The 19061-nt window shown below is 42.5% G+C and overlaps 2 protein-coding genes across 2 annotated transcripts in view; both read right to left on the bottom strand.

The window, feature by feature from the left end:
• dner (delta/notch-like EGF repeat containing) overlaps positions 1-15543 on the bottom strand; it is a 76171-nt gene extending 60628 nt beyond the window's left edge. Inside the window, exon 1 of the mRNA XM_085379982.1 lies at positions 14859-15543. Within this exon, the coding sequence (XP_085236108.1) occupies positions 14859-15203 (345 nt within the window). The 5' untranslated portion in view covers positions 15204-15543. The remainder of the gene's footprint in view (positions 1-14858) is intronic.
• Positions 5021-7716, bottom strand: LOC146653783 (uncharacterized). Its single transcript, XM_085380531.1, has 2 exons — positions 7314-7716; positions 5021-6872 (listed from the first exon to the last, which is right to left on the bottom strand). Exon 2 carries the CDS (start codon positions 6866-6868, stop codon positions 5021-5023), a length of 1848 nt encoding a protein of 615 aa, XP_085236657.1. The 5' UTR covers positions 6869-6872; positions 7314-7716.
• Positions 15544-19061: the final 3518 nt, after the last annotated feature.

Below are 19061 nucleotides of genomic sequence, written 5' to 3'. Positions count from 1 at the left end.
GAGACCAAAAAGTCTTTAAACTGCAGCCAGATGCTGCTTCGTTTACTGGTGTCAGGCATATTTATGTGTTATGCACTCGCACAGCCCTCCTCACCGCTGTCTACTGTCTCACTCGCGTACTGAGAGGACAGACGCACGCTCCACTTGACCGTCGCATCTCTCATCCTCTCTGTTTTTCACATAATGATATTATCCTATAGCCTCGCATGTGATTGGCCACAATATGCAGGGATTGGAGCATAGCTGAGCCACTGTGTGAGAGCTGAGCAGCGAAAGGAAATTAAGTGAGGAGCCGGCTCTCGCTCAATGGGAGTCGACTCTTCTGATTCACTACAAAGCACTCTCTAAGCACGGCTCTTAGAGCTGATGCTTTTGCGCATGACACATTATCGAACGTTACGTTGTGTGTCATGGATGCTGTTGACTCCAAATCTCCCGACCACTATCTCGACCTGAGACAACGAGACCAAGACAAGACCAAGACCACGTAAAAGTGGTCTCGAGACCGGTCTCAGGACATCCAACTGTAATGGTATAACTATAGTAATAACAACCAGAAAGCATTTTCTAGGTAACTTAGAAACGGTCATGTGACCAACTGTTAAAAGTGGCTTAAACTAAAATGAGACTTTTGATACAGTCCAACCAATACAACATTCAAGCTCACAACCAATTTAGCATCACATACATTATTTTTATTAGTAGTAAGTAGTAGCAGTAATAAAAAATAATATGATACTATTATTACTATAATACTATTATCAGTTGGTTACAATGATTTCAGTCTGTTTGAACACTGATTTGGATGCATGTGCTCGAGTCAGAGCTCTCCCTTCCACTACAAAAACAAGTGGAACTTCTTTATTGTCATCTGTGTACTTCCTGATGAATACATTTCTACCACAATCTCCAACAGACAGCCAAATTTTCCACAGCGCCTCTCCTATCAACTGAAAGACGGGCCCAGCTGTTAATACGAGCTAATCTCTGTGTCTAACGCCTCAGGCTGGTGACTGCGCCCCGCTCGTCTCTCTGTCGGAGGTGCTCGACTGGTCCTGAAGGGATTTTTTTTGGATTAAGCTGGCATTTATTGTCTGCAGCTGAGAGAAGACGTTCATAACACACACCAGTACACAGACACTTGCCACAGCGTGGTGGCGTGTCTCCCAGCTGGCCTCATTAAATAACATATTGTCATATAAACCTGACTGACAAGTTGTGTTTGAGAAAGAGATGGCAGGAGTCAGTTCTGCATCTGTCACTGAGTCACCATGTTTTGGAAGATAGAGGGCAACAGAGCAGAGGATGATTCACGCGCTCGCTCTGCTGCCGGTCTCTCTTCGAAGGCATTTGTATGGATCAGAACTCAGGACACGTCTCTGCAAGCCCAAACCTATAAACTACCCTAAACCATGGAGGACAAGCAGTTTTCAAATGCATCTTGCTCCTATATTGTCACTGTAAGCGTTAACTGTTTACATGTGGTTATTAACACTATCATTAAAATGTGGCCAAAGTGAGACTGAAAAACAGTCAGCGTGAAAAGGAAAATAACAAAGACGTCACAGGCAGCTGCTGCAGAAGTAAACAGGCCAGCACTCACAGTTTCATTTATAAGCTATAAATAGAGTCCAACCCAGCAAATTTATGAACAAATAACAACAAGTTAGATTAAAAAAAGATACATTTTTAACACTGGGTCTGTGTTGATGTCTGAGCCAGGAGTGCAGGGATTGAATGAACAGTGGCAGTAACACATCTAAGAACAGTTGGGACAGGGGCAGCAGAAAACTGGAAAAGCAAGTGAAACTAAAAAGAAACAGCCGGAGGAAGATTTTGAAGCTCATTAGGTTTTTTGGCAAAATAAAAGACGCGCACCAGATAAGAAGTTCCAACGCGCACATGCTCACATTTGCGTCCATATAAAAGGCACTGTTTTTGTCCGCTAGAGTGGGATTTTCTCGGCATATTCTGCACCACGTCTCTGTGCGTTCATCATTTGTTTGAAGCCAGCTCACCTCCTGCAACCGCTTTTCCGAGAATATGCGCTTCTTTTGTGGTTCGGACTCCTTCTGACATTTCTTTGGAGGTGGAGGAACACCAAAGTCTGTCCTCCTCCAGAAAATCTTATGTACGCAAACACGTGTTGCAACTTCTTATCTGGTGCGCTTCTTTTATTTTGACAGTGAATGCGCACCTGCGGACGACTTCTTTGTCTTCTGTGTCTATAAAGCATAATATCATCAACAAGGTCTCAAAATCTGGAGAAATCTCTGTGCGCAATGATGAAAATCTGAGTCTGTCACAGAAATCTGTTGGTTGTTTTTCAAATATCAAAGTAATGCAGAACGATGCTGGTTAGCATGGCTAACATATGTTTTACCTTTTTTTTTTTTTTTTTTGCATCTTCCATTCATAGAGAGGACAAGAAAGAGAGATGGGCTACAGACTGGTGATTCTGTATATGGAGTTTGTATGTCCTAGTGACCACTCAAAGTAAAGTTATGGCTTTGTCTGCATGTATTTAGCTGCTAGAGGTTTTCTTTGCTGCTAGAAAGACTTCATACAGAGCTCTCCTGTCTTGTGCTTTCTCCGTGGTGGGTGGGGGCGCTGTACTGGGCTCTGTGTGTTTCTGAGATGGCCATATAAGGAAAACCCCTCCTGCTTACATCATCCAGAATCAAGAAGGAAAAAAATACAGCAGAAATCATTTATACACTTTAAAGCTGGAGTAGCTAGTAGCTTGCAAATAAAGATTTTTTAAAAAAAACTCATGAAACACATACTCAAACCTTCCACACCCCTGATACAGACCCTGATTATGTTGACAGGAGCAACAACAAGACTAATCATTACAAGCGACAGTAAAATGATGGTGTCACAGTGAGGGTTATAATCGGGGGGAATTAGTGCTGAGTAAGAGCTGCACAGCCATTTTTATATTATACAGTGACTAGCGATGAAACTGGCTGCTGCTCCATTAAATATATAAATAGAAAAGAGGGCAGATGAAACGCAATAGAAAAAAAACACGAAACCACAGGGAGAATTGTAATGACTTTTCTATCCAGGACAGGAGGTGGATGTTTTGCTGCCAGGCAAAAGAAGAATTAAAGAGCAAATGACACAGACACAAAAGCCCCATTCACGATGAGCGCGCCGGGGGGTGGGCGGCTGCAGAGTGGGCAGGGCTGTATGAAAAAGAACAAGAAAAGAAAAATGATTGAGGTTGAACAGCGGTATTATATTTTGCTTGTTGTTAGCTGACCAGTGCGGTGGATGACTTGCTTTAATAATGAATTCTGCGCTGTTCTGTAACCACCAATTGAATTATGAATAACATATTTTCTAACACTTTCAAAAATTTTAGGGGGGTATGTAAAATTTCTCCCATTTTCTCCCCATTTGGTTCTCTGTCTCTTGTGCTTTGTTGTAAGTTTTACTTCTCTTGTCATTGTCTTAATTAGTTTCAGCTGAGCTATGTTAACGCGGCGTTTCCGTTCTCCTTGATTATCTTCCTTTATCTATTTAAATCCTCAGTTTTCATCTCCTCTTTGTTGAGTCATCCTTTGTCGCTGTTGCCCTCCTTCATGTGCTTGCTCTGTTGTTTTATTTTTTGCCCCTTTTCAGATTACCTCAGTAAAAGTTTATTTTCTGTTTAAGAAATTGGTCTCAAAAGTCTCCATTTGAGCCTGCAGTCCGTACTTTATGACAGTGATTTCTGCTAAGTTAAGACTCCACTCTGCTGTGCCTCTGAGTGGGTTGTGAATGGGGGTCTTGGTTGATCACTCATGAGGAATCATAACTGGTTGGTTTGACTATAATAAAAACTTTTGGTCGTCATTCATTATTAAACTACCAGGTTACAGTAACAATATGACAAAGTGGCAAATAAATTCGAGGGTTACCTAGGCAACCAGAACCTTGACTGCCCAGCAATGTGCACCGCCCCTTTAAATTAACGTGTTACCATGCTAGTAAACCTATCATAGAGGTATTTAATCCTGATGACCCAAAACCTTACAAGCCTGCACATTTAAATTTGATGAAATGCTAAAGTGATTTTATCCAATAGAGGAGATATTTCACTCTGAACCACGTAACTGAACCTGATGGTGGCATTAAAGGAAAAGTCTTCAGGGCACGCTGAATCTTTGTGCAAATTTTAACTACAATACTTCAAACAACCTGAAAACTCACTGGTTATTGTTTTTTTGACTCAACCTCTGGATACAGCTGCCAGTATTTTGGGGCTTCGAGTGTAGATAATGAATATCCAGACAGTAATCTAATATCTGTACAAGACCTTCTGCTCAGCGCACCATTCATTGATTACAGCGTGAGTAGATTGAGGTTATGTTTTAAAATAGCTGATAAAACCATCACCAGAGAATAGGCAACAGTTCTAAGACTGTGTGCATTCTGAGCACTGACCAAACAACAGACATACAGATATCTGTCTCCAGATCATCCAGTGCAGCAGCTGTAGAGATGGTTCAATCAGCAGTGGACTTTTTGACTCAGGAGTAGGGTTGCAAAGGGGCGGAAAATTTCCGGTAAATTTCCGAAAAGTTTCCGGTAAATTTCCATGGTAAATTAAGCTTGGGAATTTTGGAAATATTCCATATTGGAAACTGTCCATGGAAATAATGGGAATTATGGAAATTAATGGGAATTTAGGAGAACTAACTGGGAATATATTATTTCCAAGCATAAATATAAACAGAAATCATAAGAAAACCTCCATGCAAAATGTTTTCAACAGATATTTAAACAGATTTATTTGTAAGTACAGTAGAATAGAACACGTTTCAATAACTTGTTTCATGGATGAATAAAAACAGAAATGTTGAGTTCAATATTACCATCCCCTAACCCCGCTCATTCAAAAATGCCCCCTGTCCAAAAATCTCCACAAAGTCCCATTCAAAAGGTTAAATGAAAAATGCCACTTATCCTCCAAAACGTCCCATTAAACATTCAAATCTTCCTTCAAGCAATCCTCTTTTCTCATTTTTGCTCAGTCAATAGACTCTTCCTGGACCTCATCATCATCCAACAACATGTCCACTTCCTCAGCATCCAACTCTGAGTCTTCCTCTTCAGTGTCACTTTCCAGCTTTGTTGAGGATGGCTCCGTGTCAGGCTCAAAGAGCCGTAGGTTTGCCCGAATGCCGACCAGCTTTTCCACTCTCACATTTGTGAGCCTGTTGCGAACCTTTGTGTGGGTGTTCCCAAACAGTGACCAGTTGCGCTCGGAGGCGGCTGATGATGGTGGGATTTGGAGGAGGATGGAGGCTACAGGTGCAAGGGCCTCAGATTCACATAGTCCCTTCCACCAGGTGGCTGCAGATATGTGCTGGCATGACTGCCATATTCCATCCCCTTTCCAAAGGCCTTGCTTTGTTCGATACTTTGCCAAACTGCCTAGAACTTTGCCTTTATCGAGACCCAGGTGGTCAGACATGGCTGTAATGACCGCATAGGCACCGTTGATCTCTTCCCCGGAAAGTATGCCCTTGTCATATTTGGGGTCCAGCATGTATGCTGCTGCATGCACTGGCTTCATGCAGAACTCCCTCCGCTGTTCCAATGACTTGACCACAGCCGTTTCCTCTGCTTTCAGTAGTAGGGAAGTGGGCAGAATTGTCTGGATTTCTTCTTTGAGTTCTGCAAAAAGGCACTGGACATCTGACAAGATGGCACCATCCCCCTCTATCTTCGCTATTGCTGCTGCAATAGGTTTGAGGATTTTCTGACTGCTAGATACTCTTTCCCAGAACACATCATCCAAGATGACCTTCTTGATGTCACTGTCGATGCCTACAGACTGGGATATGGCCATCTCTTGCAGAGACTCCTTTCCCTCCAGAAGGCTGTCAAACATGATAACAACACCACCCCATCGCGTTATGCTGGGAAGCTTCAGTGTAGTACTCTTGTTCTTTTCCTTTTGCTTTGACAGAAATGTAGCGGAAGTTACTTGTTTGCCTTTAACATATTTCAGAACTTGCTTCACTCTCTTATTCAGAGTGTCCATTGTTTTTAGTGCCATTATGTCTTTTAGGAGAAGGTTTAGTGTATGGGCTGCACAGCCAATAGTAGTTATATGAGGGTAGGTCTCCTCCACATGTGCCCAGGCAACCTTCATGTTGGCTGCATTGTCAGTGACCAGTGCAAAAACCTTATCTGGTCCAAGGTCATTGATGATCACTTTTAGCTCATCTGCAATGTATTGGCCTGTGTGTCTGTTTTCCTTTATGTCTACACTCTTGTAGAACACAGGCTGAGGAGTGGTGATTATGTAGTTAATAATTCCTTGTCCCCTGATATTGGACCATCCATCAGAGATGACTGAAATACAGTCAGCTTGGTCAATGGTCTGTTTCACCTTTGCTTGAACTCGACTGAACTCTTCATCCAGTAGATGAGTAGACAATGCATGTCTGGTTGGGGGAATGTATGCTGGTCGGAGAACATTCAAAAATCTCTTCCAGTACACATTGGATGTCAGCATCAGGGGTGAGCCAGTTGCATAGATTGCACGAGCGAAACACTCATCTGCGTTTTTCTGGCTAGTGTCATCCATAAAATCAAAGAATCCTCTGATGCCAGAGGGACCAGGAGCTGATGAGTGGGTATCTGACTCTGATACAGCTGAAACAGATTCATTTTCCCCTTGAGTGGAACTCCTGGCTGCTGCATGTGTTGGGCCTTGAGGAATTTTTTTGCACTTTGCAATGTGCTGCTGCATTTTTGTGGCATTCTTCACGTACGTCTTATCACAATACTTACACATATATACAGATTTCCCTTGTACATTAGCTGGTGTAAAATGTCTCCACACATCAGATAGCGCACGTGGCATTTTTCTGTAAAATAAAACAAGAGCTTGTAAAAATGCTAATGCAATGCAAGAGATCGTAATAATACAATTGCAATATGATAATAAACAGATATAAATAGTAAGGCTAGCTAAACAACTGGAATGATCTTCAAAACAAAACAACCAAATGAGGAAGCTAGCATCTTCTTTATGTTATACTAGCTATGGCTTATTTAGCATCTAACAGATGCTAGCATTTTATTTAGCATCTAACAGATGCTAGCATTTTATTTAGCATCTGATTAGATGCTAGCATTTTATTTAGCATCTGATCAGATGCTAGCATTTTATTTAGCATCTTATCAGATGCTAGCATTTTATTTAGCATCTTATCAGATTGCTATCTACCAGATTAATACATTTTATGTGATATTCACAATTTAAACATTTAATGAATATATTTTCCCATAATATCATCAAAACTTACCTCACTTGTTAAGTCCACAGGCTCAAATGTGTGCCTTTAATACTCTTTGTCCTTCAGGCTCAAAAGTGTGGTCCATGTGTACATGTGATGGAGGCATGCACAGTGCCAGTAGGTGGTCTCAATAGCCATGCAGCAAGCTTGTGCTCTGTACATGTGATTAAGGAATGGCATGGATATTCAAGTGTATTTGAATTGCATTTGTTTGTTTTTGTCAATATTATGCTAAAATATACTTTCCTCAACTATATTTAAGTTCCCTAAGAAGAGCCAACCTTCAATTTTGAAAATTCCCACTTTATTCCCATAAATTCCCGTTAATTCCCGTTTATTCCCATAAATTCCCGTTAATTCCCGTTAATTCCCATGGAAAGATTCCATCTTTGAAAATTCCGGGAATTTTGCAACCCTACTCAGGAGATTGAAGTCACCACCTAGAACAACACTACTACTGTCAGTCTGTCTAAAAAAAAAACACACATGCGAAACAACCAGTGTGATTGAAATCACGGCAGCATGTGCACTTGCTTTTGAGCAGCTCATATCCACCGCATTTGTATTAGGCTTCACTAATCCTCACACCAGCGTCTCCTCGTACTCTTTCCCCAGATCAAAAGAGCAGGTGATGTGTGATATGGAAATGACCAGAGTCTTTGGCCTCAAGCCTTCCTGTTCAAAGGCGGCACGTGTATGCCTCGGGACATCGACATGAACACCACCAACACCTCAGTGATAATAGCTCAAAGAAGGCTCTTTTTGCTGAAGGGTAGATATCAAATCAAAGGTATCAGTGGGGGCATAAGCAGCCTGCTAGCATCCCTTCATTCATCTGTACCTAATTAAACAAGCAGCCATGTTTCTCTTTGCTAACAGTTTATCCGCTTACTAGAATCAGAACCTATTTTTGTCTTTGTCACAAAGAGATTTTGACACATTTCCATTGCACTGCCCGCTGCTTTATTCAAGTTTAGCCTTCACTAAGGTGTAATGAGAACTGAAGGTTTTAGTAACAGCAACTTCAGCATCCATCTATTCAACACCTTTTAAGAATATGAGAAGAATCTCTCTTCCAATGAAAGAAAGAAAAACTATTTAATCAGCCTTAAAATTTGTCTTTATTCGTAATTAGAGTGAGGCAAAGAAGCTGGACATAAAACAGAAAAAGTTTTAAAAGTAACCATGGACTCCTTTAATGGGAAATTCGACTTTCAACATTGTGGCATCAGCGTGACCTGAGATCTTTACATAACGACTGGTTGGTAAAGCAAAGATTAAAGCCTTGCATCTTGTTCTGCTGATCCTTGTGCCTGGTCTGAACCTGCATTTAAGTGGTACGTGGTGTAATATCCAGTTAGAAATTCGCTGATATTACCCACCAAGAAATCTTATTTATTCAAGCAATTAGAATCGGCAGTCAGCTAACACTAAAGTAGGTTTTTCTGACCATTTCAGTCCCAGTTATGATCCTCAGTCAGGGCAGTTCATAGAGACTGATGTGATGCACAGGAATGTTAGTTCGCAGTCTTGTATGATTCAGAATCATCAGCTTTGCCATGTGGAAAATCTTCTAAACAAACAACGATTCACTGACAACCACATTCTTTACAAAATAAAGAGGATAAGCAAACTTACTGATGCACAGTATACAGCATATATAAATAGAAATGTATTCTTTATGCTTGCTGTCTTCCCGCTGACTAACAAGCCAGGGATATCAAAGAGACCAAAGGCTGGTGATGAGCTCTGAGCTCCGCTTAATTGGATGTAGCTCAGGCTGTATCTGTAGCAGCAGAGTGAATGGTCCTGTGAGACAAGAGCTGACCGCCACACACCCACACACAGACTCCCTTCTCTTCCAATTAAAAAGAGCTTCAGGACTTGGTTTTGTTTACTTTCGCAGAGTCCTGTCAGGAGAACGATCTTTTCATTGAAGAGTTGGCACATGCAGCTGGAAAATAAAATAAACCGTCTGTCATTAGAACATTAATTTTGCTTCCTGCTCGAAACTTTTTGAAAGAATTGCTGGTGACTCTCGCTGCATTTATGTTTTAAAGTCTAATAAACGTCTTCAGCCTGCTTCTGGATCTTAGAAAAATGTAGAATCCCCCCCCAAAAAAGGAGACACAAATTATACTGTAAGTAATTTTAAATAGTTCATAAGTACAGTTTAAGTGGTGCTTAAATTCAGGTACTTTATGGGAAAAGAGGCACAAATTATACTGTAAGTAATTTTTGTAGCTCCTAAGTAAATTGGCTAAGCGACTAAGTGTGTATGTAAATTTTAAATAGTGTGTAATGTCAGGTATTTTACGGAAAGGAGATACAAATAATATTGTAAGTAATGTTAAGTGGTGTGTCATTCCTGTATTGGAGGGAACATTTCCAGGTCCTGTAAATGCTTTCTACTTTCAGCAGCGTGGGTTTTATTATGTAGTGGGTAACCTCGCCTTTTTACATTATTATTATGTGTTGGTGCTGCACAATTCAGTTGTCTTCTTATACCGTCTATAAAAATGTGATAGGGATGGTTCTCCCTTTCCTACCAACCACAAACACTGCAGGGCGCCAAGTCCAACACTGTTCAACCATCAACCGGAGCTTTCAAAAAGACTGTGAGGAAAAATTACATTAGGGTGAATGACGAAAGACTTATTCCAGTAGAATAATTTGTAGAACAAAACAGAATTAACAACAAATCGTTCTTATTAGCTTTGAATACTTTTATTTATACTAGTAAAGTACTGTTTGTACAGTTTAGTTACTTCTTTGGACTTCTTTTGATTTTTGTTTTCTTATGTTCTCTCTAGAGGTAATATCTGAAAATAATCTGTTTGCGCATTAGAAAAGCTTCTGATTCTACATATATTTAGCCGATATTTTTCCTTCTATGAATATGGAAATGTATTTATTTTGCCTGCAACCCCACTGTGTGGATCAGAATCATCTTTATTTGGCCAAATTTGTGCACAAAAACAAGGAATGTGACCACAATTCACTATACAAACAACTATACAAACTATAAATGCAAAACAGAATAGTATAACTGCATATGTACATATGACCTGAATGATATAACAGCGGGTTATTTCACATCGTTCGTCGGAGTGACAGCTGATTATTGCATTTTTATTGCACTGACAGTAACAAAATGAGTTGTCAAGTTCGGAAACTTTGCCTTTACTTACCTGTCTTCCTCTTCCCCACTGTGCAGGTGTCAGCTCTGCTCCACGTGTCTGTTCCTTTATGACACACGGAGCAGAGCAGCAGAGAAGTGCTTTATTTGACTTGTGATATGTCTTCTAGCACAGAAAGACGCTATATGTAACAACCACATTAGTAAAATTGTTACTTATTATGTTCATACGCTGGTTTTTGAACATTTAGTAAAGGTTTTTGACCTGATGACAGACACAGACTCAGCTGTAGCCAGCATGACGTCACCTACTGACATGAGAAGGCTCGAGATGAGCATTTCCAGCCTTGTCATCTTTGTGAGTAGAGAAACTGCGGGCTCATTGGTCGATCGGAAGTCATGAGCCAATAAGTATAGCTCCTTTCTGAAATATACAACCTGGATCATGTATTTAAATTGAACCAAAATGAGTGACTGAGCCCATAAACCGACAACAATATGATCTGTAGTGACAGTAGGGAGCAGGTGGAAGACAGCCTGGAGAGGTGGAGGTATGCTCTGGAGAGAGTAGTAGAAACTAGATAGAATACAGACAGGAGGCAGAGCTGAAGGTGTTAAGATTTTCACTGGGACTGACCAGGATGGACAAGATTAGAAGGTACATGGATGTAGTGAGCCAGCATAAGGAATAGGTGCAGCTTAGGGTCTCACTCATGTTTCGAGTCTTGCATGCTAAGCTAAGCTAACCTTCCACTGGTTCGATCTGCCCATGAAGCCACAGATGTTAGAAAAGGGTGCAAGAAGCCTGAAGATTTCAACTATGCTTATGTAACAGCACAACAGAGAAAGCATGAGTGGGTAATGAGAGAGAATAATGATTGGCAAATCTTCCAGCTGAGATCTAAAAAGATCATCATCAAAAGACTTGAAACGCCGCTAGTTCTTCGCAGCGCTGACATGCTCATATGAGCTTATTAAGCTGGGGCAGACCTGCCTGCTGTAGAGGCTAATAACTCATGTGCCATATATCACCTCTCTGAATAGCAGCAAATAAAAATGAATTCTGTGTTTATAATGCCAGGGCTGTAGTTTAGTCTGCAAATTCTGCTATGATCCACTGCTTTAATATGCAGTAGCTGACTGGCTTAGTAACCCATGCAGCAAGCACTCTGTGAATTTGCTTCATGACGGATGGCTGTTTGGTGCTGTAACAGCCCTACTGTGTTGTAGAGCAAGCTAGCAAATCCGTCAGGGTGCACAACAGGCCCTTCAGTAATGAATAAGTGAGCGGCTGAGCAGCTAATAACTCGCAGAAAGGCCAGTGGCAGTAAATTCCATCAGGACAGCTTACAGGCCGCTATCCAGGAAAAAAAAAAAGGTACAGGCAAATATTAAACCCAGAGAGAAACACTTAGAGGGTTTATTTTCCCCATGTTGCCCACTGCTGTGGTTTGCATTAGTCTGCTTTGATTAGAGCAGTATACACACTGCCAGGGAGGTAAGTAACAAAGCAGGATTAGCCGCAGAACTTAAAATATGTCGCAAAATATCCCAAGGCACAACAAAGACTTAAAAGTAAGCACACTGTGCAAGTTTTGTTTCACAGATTCAGCTTTGTGAGCAGCGTCACAGGCTGGAGGTAGAATTTAGACTAAAAGAGGAGGAAAGTGTGGACTTTTCATAGCTTTCTGTCACTGTTTCTCCTTTCTTCATTCTCATTTCTTAAGCTAGGAGTAGGCGGATCGATCCAAATATCGATAGGATCGATACCAATGCTGCTACAGATATCAGATCGATACTAGCGTGACGGGATCGATATTTTGCTGTGTTTCACTCGCCTAAGTTCAGTGCGTTGCACCCGTTCATCAGAAAGTAGACAAACACCGCTCCTCTCATGCAGGCACACTTTGCTCCGCCCCCTCCTCCATGCTCTGCTGTGCACAGCAGCAACGTGTTGCAGTGAATGAGGAAGTATAGCATTGTGTAGAAGTTCTTTACAGCTGTATATTAAAACACTGGAAACAGTTCTGCGTGTACTGTGGGAACACCATCGACTTGTGCTACTGGTCATGAAAATATGTTCAGATTTGGCAGATTGATGATCATTCATCATGACACACCGCTGTTCCCTACTTAAGCTGCCTTTAAAAGTTAAAAGCATCAGTCTCTGCATTGGTGTTGGCAATATTGGCCCTGTATGCTCGGTATTGGGTCGATACCAAAATTTGCAGTATGGCACAGCACTACCGTAGGCCACTACGTCGTCCCACCATATGACTTGTCCTCCTCCTGCTTTGCCCTGTCTCTTTTCTTCAGTCTCTCCTCCCCCTCTCTCACTCGACCATCTGCGTTTTGATGCATGCACAGAACGTGAGATGCAAACCAGCTTTGTGCTCAGCCAGTCAGGTCATTTACTAAATCTCAATTGACTGCTGCTCCAGTTTCCATGGAGAAGAAACAAGCAACAGGGGAGCACAAAAATCAATGATTCCCCACTGGGCCCGGCTCGGGTCTTGTGCCGGGCCTGAGCTGTGGCGCATAAGAGGATGTTGTCGTCCTGCACAACAAAACACTGTGCAGAGTGCTTGGGCAGTTGTGCGTTCTCCTCTTTGCATTAAATTGTCACCCCTCAGCTCGGGTGGTGTGATGACACCGGCGTCTGCGGTTCGTGTGGGCCAGAGTAACAGTTAAGCAGGCTGCAGAGGTAAAAATAAAAAATGCTTTCTATTCTGAGAGTTAAAACCAGGACAGCCAAGGAGACAGTGATCGTGTCCCTTGCTAAACACTCCACTAAATTATTTAGATCCTGCTAGCGCCTGTCTTCTATTGTACATACATGGATGCATATGCTTTGTAAGGAAGCACTCAGTATGCAAAGGTGCTAACTCTGGGGGGAGGATATGGCTGCCACCTGTTGGTGATTCTGCTGAGGTTCACCCAGTCACCTTGCTGTTTCCCCTCCGTGATGCTGCGGCAGACTCATTTATCCTCTCTGCCGCTGGCGGATGCTCTCTTTCACCCCAGCATGACTCAGAAGCCTGGCTGCCTGTTGAGCCTAATGCTGCAGATGCTCAGCTACAGTTCGCTCATTTTAAGCTTCGAAATGAAGCTCGTTTAATCCAGCAGCAGACGCGATTTTTGCAAAAATCAGAAATGTGCCAAACTGAATAAAAGAACGAGGGCTTAGTCAGGAGTACAAAGGTGGAGCTGAAGTGTAGGTTAACGTCAAGGAAACGGAAAATAGAGGAAAATTTCTGTCCTGTTCATTTAAATTCAATTCAGTTTTACTTTTACAGCCCCAAGCATAACACCAGTCACCACAAGACACTTTATATTGTAAGGTACAGAAACACTATGAGCAAGCATTTGGCGACAGTAGGAAGGAAAAACTCCCTTTAAACAGGAAGAAACCTTCAGCAGACCGAGCTCAGGCAGGAGCATCTGCTTCTGTTAAAGTCTGCTAGCGAACAGCTTGTCACTCATCAAAACTGTCTTCCAGTGGAGTAAAACAACTCTTTAAATATGCCATGTTAACAAAACTTTGCTCCTGACACTTTCTCCAGTGGGCTCTCAGTTTACCTTAATAAAAGCTCTGTGCTGGTTTAAAAGACAGACGTGAGCATCTTCAGGAATATGTGAAAAAAAACAGCACTTCTCTTATTCATCACCATCCAGATGTAGTTAATAAATTCGGTGTGGCTCTGCATCCCTGGTGTTAATAAATTCACCCATACTTGAGTTTACAGGAAGATAAATTCAATGTTAACTGTAACTTTGCAGTTCACATAAATAACATCAAAATAATGTTTTATAACATATAATAAACTACTTATATGCGCTTCATATATGGTACAGATAAAAATACACACATTTATAGTTTTCGCTTGCATCGCACTGCTGCCGCTCTTCCCTCCTGTTGCCACAGCAACGCAGCACTCGTCTCCATGTCTCTGTGATAGCACATGCTTTGATTAAATCACCATCGGCAAACAGCGGGGAGCACTACAACGCAGTGTACCCTCAGCCTAATCTAGTGTAAAGGCGCACGTAGAAATAACACGGACACATGATGCAGGTTTGTCACTGACGTCATCTTTGGTGAAGCCTCGATTATGATCCTAAAATAGCAGTAAAAGTTCCCACAACTGAAAACAATTAGTTATAATAACACAAGTGTGCACTAAACCAAACTAAACTACATTTTCCCACCGTGATTTTACAGAAAGTGACACAACTGGTGCCAGTTTTCTCCACATGACCAACAAAATTGCCAAACTTGCACCGGCTACTCCTTGACCTCCACTTCCTGCTCACTAAGTATGTGAAATCTTCTCCAGCAAAAGCATCACTTACGGGGACTGCTCACAGTCCATCGTGTGACAACACAGGTAGCAAAAGGTTAAAAAATTAAATACCTCACAGTTGCGTCCAGTGAAGCCCTGGTTACACGTACACGCGTACTCCCAGATGTCCTCTGGCCTGCCTGCCGAGGGGAGGAGGGCCAAGCAGAATCCCCCGTTGAGGCAGGGTCTGCCTTCGCAGGGGTCCGGACGAGGTGTCGCCTGGGTCGGGGTGGGCTCGGCCGGTGCCGGGGTGTCCGGGGCCAGCTGGAACGGAGAGGGGACGGCCCCGATGCTGCTGCTGTTGCTGCCGCTGGTCAGGAGCAGGACGGTGAGAAGCAGGGGGGACGTGAAGCTCCCTGCGTTCTTTGTGGGACGGCAACAAGGAACTGCCGGCACACTGAACACACTCATCCTCATCTTGATCCTCTTAGTCTGGTTTTCTTTTCTTTTCTTTGTTTAGGGGGGGGGGGGGGGGGGGGGGTGCAGGGGAAAAGGTTGTGTGTTTCTTTTGCGCCTTTGCTCAGAGCTGCTGCTCCTGTTGACCGGGCTCAGCAGCAACTGAGAGGTATATGAGAAATGTGTGTGTGGTGTGTGTGAAAGGAGGAGAGAGCGAGAGAGGGGCAGAGGAGGAGGCAGGCTGGTTGGATGCTGAGGCTCAGCTGTGCGCGGGTAGAATGACTGAGAGGAGACTGGCTGATGGAGAGAAGGTAGGGATGCGAGAGGAGAAGGGGAGGGCTCTCTGCTTCTTTCTGCCTCCGAGTCACAGTGACGATGATTGCTGACGACACTCTCTCTCTCACACACACACACACACACAAACACACACACCATCCTCCGCTACCCCCTCCTCATCATCATCACCAACTTCATGCACACTCCCTCTCCTGGCTTGCCTTCACTGTGCAGAAAAACAGTGAAGAGGAGCACTGCACCTTCCTCATTTAGAGTCTCATCATCCATATCCTCTTCTTGGAGTTTGGCCTCCAAGGAGGCAGGGAGGAGGGAAAGCAGAGAAGGAGGGGTTGGTGAGAAAACTCATCAGCTTTGCCAAAAGATTGGCTGCTTTCGAGTGATAACAGGCGGCATTACCATAAGGGAGATAATGCACTCTGGGCTTGAATACTGCAAAATCATGCTGATCGAGTTTGGCTGGTATGCTCCGAAAACTTAATCCATAAAGTTCTGTAACAAAAAAGTGTGCATAGATAAAACTGAAAGTAAGGGTTATTTAGGCCTCCCAAATCACAACAGCACAGACATGTTTAGAGCTGTCTTAAAATGAGTTCAAATCCCTTGCTTTTTAGCTTTAAGAGCATCAGTGAACTGTGCCAAGAAATGTGTTTAAAATGTTGCCATCAGTTCTCTTTTGGGGTAGATTTTACTTTGAGCAGACATGGTTTTTAATATGATGCAGTTCTTTGTTGTTCAAAATCCTGCAGTAGGTGATTACAGTTGATCATGTTCATGTAGCGGTCGATGTCAAAGCCAATATATTGATTACAGGAAGTATGACAACCTGACAGCTGTGGACATAACGAAAAGACAGACGTAGACTGTAAATAAAAAACGGACAGCACCTCAATGATATCACAGTCCAGCTGTTTCCATCTCTTTGAAGACAGAGATCAGCAGGTCTCACCGAGACCATTCGTTTCACTTTAAATTAAATTATAAATCGCAGAATCTGACGCACCTGCTTTAAAAATAAGACTTCAAACGTAAACTCGAAAAAAGGAAAAGTTTACTGAGGTCATAAATCACGTGGAAGCGAGGCGGTCTTCAATTCAGTGTCCCGAATACCTCTCAATTCGCTCAGGTCCAGTCAAGGTTTACAGGACATGGGGAGCTGCAGTTTCTTATGAGGCCAAAATAAGAGACTGCAGTCTTCAGAGACAATAGCTGACTGCGACCACAAGATGGCAATAATCTACAGGATGGACGCTGCGTGCTTAGAGTTAGTGTGCTGTTAGAAGATGAACGTTTGCCCCAGTCCAGAGGTCGAGAGTGCTCAAGGTTATCATCAAGGATGTCTCTGTATAATATTGCATTCATCTTTCCCTCGACCCAGTCTAGTCTCTCGGTTTCTCTGCCATCACCATGCCACACTGTAGGGATGGTAATGGTCAGGTGATGATTGGTGCCTGGTTTCCTCCAGACCTGACGCTTGGCATTCACGCTAAAGAGTTGTTGTTTCTAATGGTCTGAGAGTCCTTCAGGTACCTTTTGGTAAACTCCCTGCAGGCTGCCATGTGGCGGCTTCTGTTTGAAGAGTCCTGGTGGTTACAGAAACTTTAATTTATGGATGATGTTGCCACCGTGCTTATCGGCACCTTCAGTGGTGCAAAAACTTTTCTGTACTCTTCCCCAGATCTGTGCCTCGGCACAATCCTGTCTCTGAGGTTTACACACAATTCATTGGTGCTCTTGTGCTCTTATGGGGATGCTCCAGAGATCCATTTTGAGTGTCGTGACAAAGGCTGTGAATCCTTATGTACATGTTATATATTTTTATAAATTTGCAAGAATGTTAAGCAAACGTCTTTCTACTGTGTTATTACGGGCTCAAGTGTCAAAGTTTGAAGTGAAAAACAAGTTTCATCTATTTTGGAGTAACATGACAGAATATGGAACAAATGAAGCATTGATGCACTGTACATCCAAAACTTTAGTATGAGGAACAAGAGATCGATACCTGCCTTTATCATGTACTCAAACTCTAGACCTTACCAGTGGTGGGCAACTCCAGGCCTCGAGGGCCGGTGTCCCTGCAGGTTTTAGATGTGTCCTTGAACCAACACAGCTGATCTAAATGGCTAAATTAGCTCATCAACATGCCCTGAAGTTCTCCAGAGGCCTGGTAACGAACTAATCATGTGATTCAGGTGTGTTGACCCAAGGTGAGATCTAAAAACCTGAAAGACACCAGCCCTTGGGGCCTGGAATTGCCCACCCCTGCAACTATACTGGCAACTCAAGTAAGGCTTTGAAAGAGACAAATTTCCTAAGTGTCAGGGTTACCTTTGAATTTGAGCAGATCTTTTATTTATTACAAATATAATTTTTTTTTAGTCATCAAAACTAATAACATGGAAAGTGTAATTCAGGAGAAATATTAAAGCACACATCCGTTTCCTATGCCGTGAAATCAAAAGTTGTAACAGTCCTTGACCTTGTCCATAATGTAAGATTGATGCCGTCAGTCATTTAAAACAGCTGCAGGTTGTTGCAGCATGCTCAATGTGATCAATACAAAACCTTTCTGCTGTCTATGTCATCCTGGCCTCAACCTTCCCCATTTCCATAATGAATGTCCACTGGTGCCACTTGGTGCATTGTGAGGTGAAAATGTTCACCTCACAATGCACCAAGTGGCTCTGAACACTGGCATTACTGCAGGCACAGCTCGTGAAGAGAGGTTGACGTTTAAACATCAGTCCACGGAGATGTTTGTCAGATGAAACCAACATGTTTTGTTTTTACATTTTTAATCAATGAAACCATTTTCTACAAACAGACGTCCAAAATGGAAAATGGCTTTGTGTTCCAAACACATCTTATGCGACGTTAAATCTAAAGCTAAGCTCTTTTGTTGTCAAACCATGCCCAACAGGCGACCTGTAAATGGTTACCGTCTCCACAGCAAATCATTTCCACCAGGAAACCGTGGAGTCCTGTGATCCAGAATGACAGGTGTTGAAAAACATTGAGCTTTGGGGGAACCTCTGAAAACTGTTCAAGAACTATGAAATAACCCAGCTGGTTCCAACATGCCAAAGCAATGGCAAAGAGCATTAGTCAAACAGTAATATGAGTCAAACAGTTACTTTATTTATGTTCAGGTAAAAACATGAACCTGATGCAGTAAATTATTGCAGATCTTAGAAACCAGCACATGAACGTTGGGGCCAGGAGAGCATACAGTGGCGCCCTCCCCTGGCAACAGACTGCAGGTGCACACCACAGTTTGTTCCAAGCCAGCAGTGCAAAGAAAAAAACCCAAAAAAAACCCAAAAAAAAAAAAACACTACAGCAAGAAATAAAGACAATATAGAAAAAAAAAAAAAAAAAAAAAAAAGATGTAAAGCAGACATTCCCACTTCAAACGGGGTGTGAAACTGCATATATATTTTATTCCAGAAAATGAACTTGAAATGCTAATCTGGCTATGAAACGATAAAAATGAGACCAGCCAAACTTTGTGCCCAGCTACATTATGTGTTGAGGGTTGCTCAGAGCTTGGTCTACCAAGATAACCCTACGCGTCCGGTAGGATCC

The sequence above is a fragment of the Rhamphochromis longiceps genome, linkage group LG14 (genome assembly GCF_057381845.1).
Source record: "Rhamphochromis longiceps isolate RC_006_pf linkage group LG14, R_longiceps_female_GT1.1, whole genome shotgun sequence".
In the NCBI taxonomy this organism is placed as follows: domain Eukaryota; kingdom Metazoa; phylum Chordata; class Actinopteri; order Cichliformes; family Cichlidae; genus Rhamphochromis; species Rhamphochromis longiceps.
Note: the sequence above shows the minus strand (reverse complement) of the source record. Positions and strands in the feature narration are given on the sequence as shown.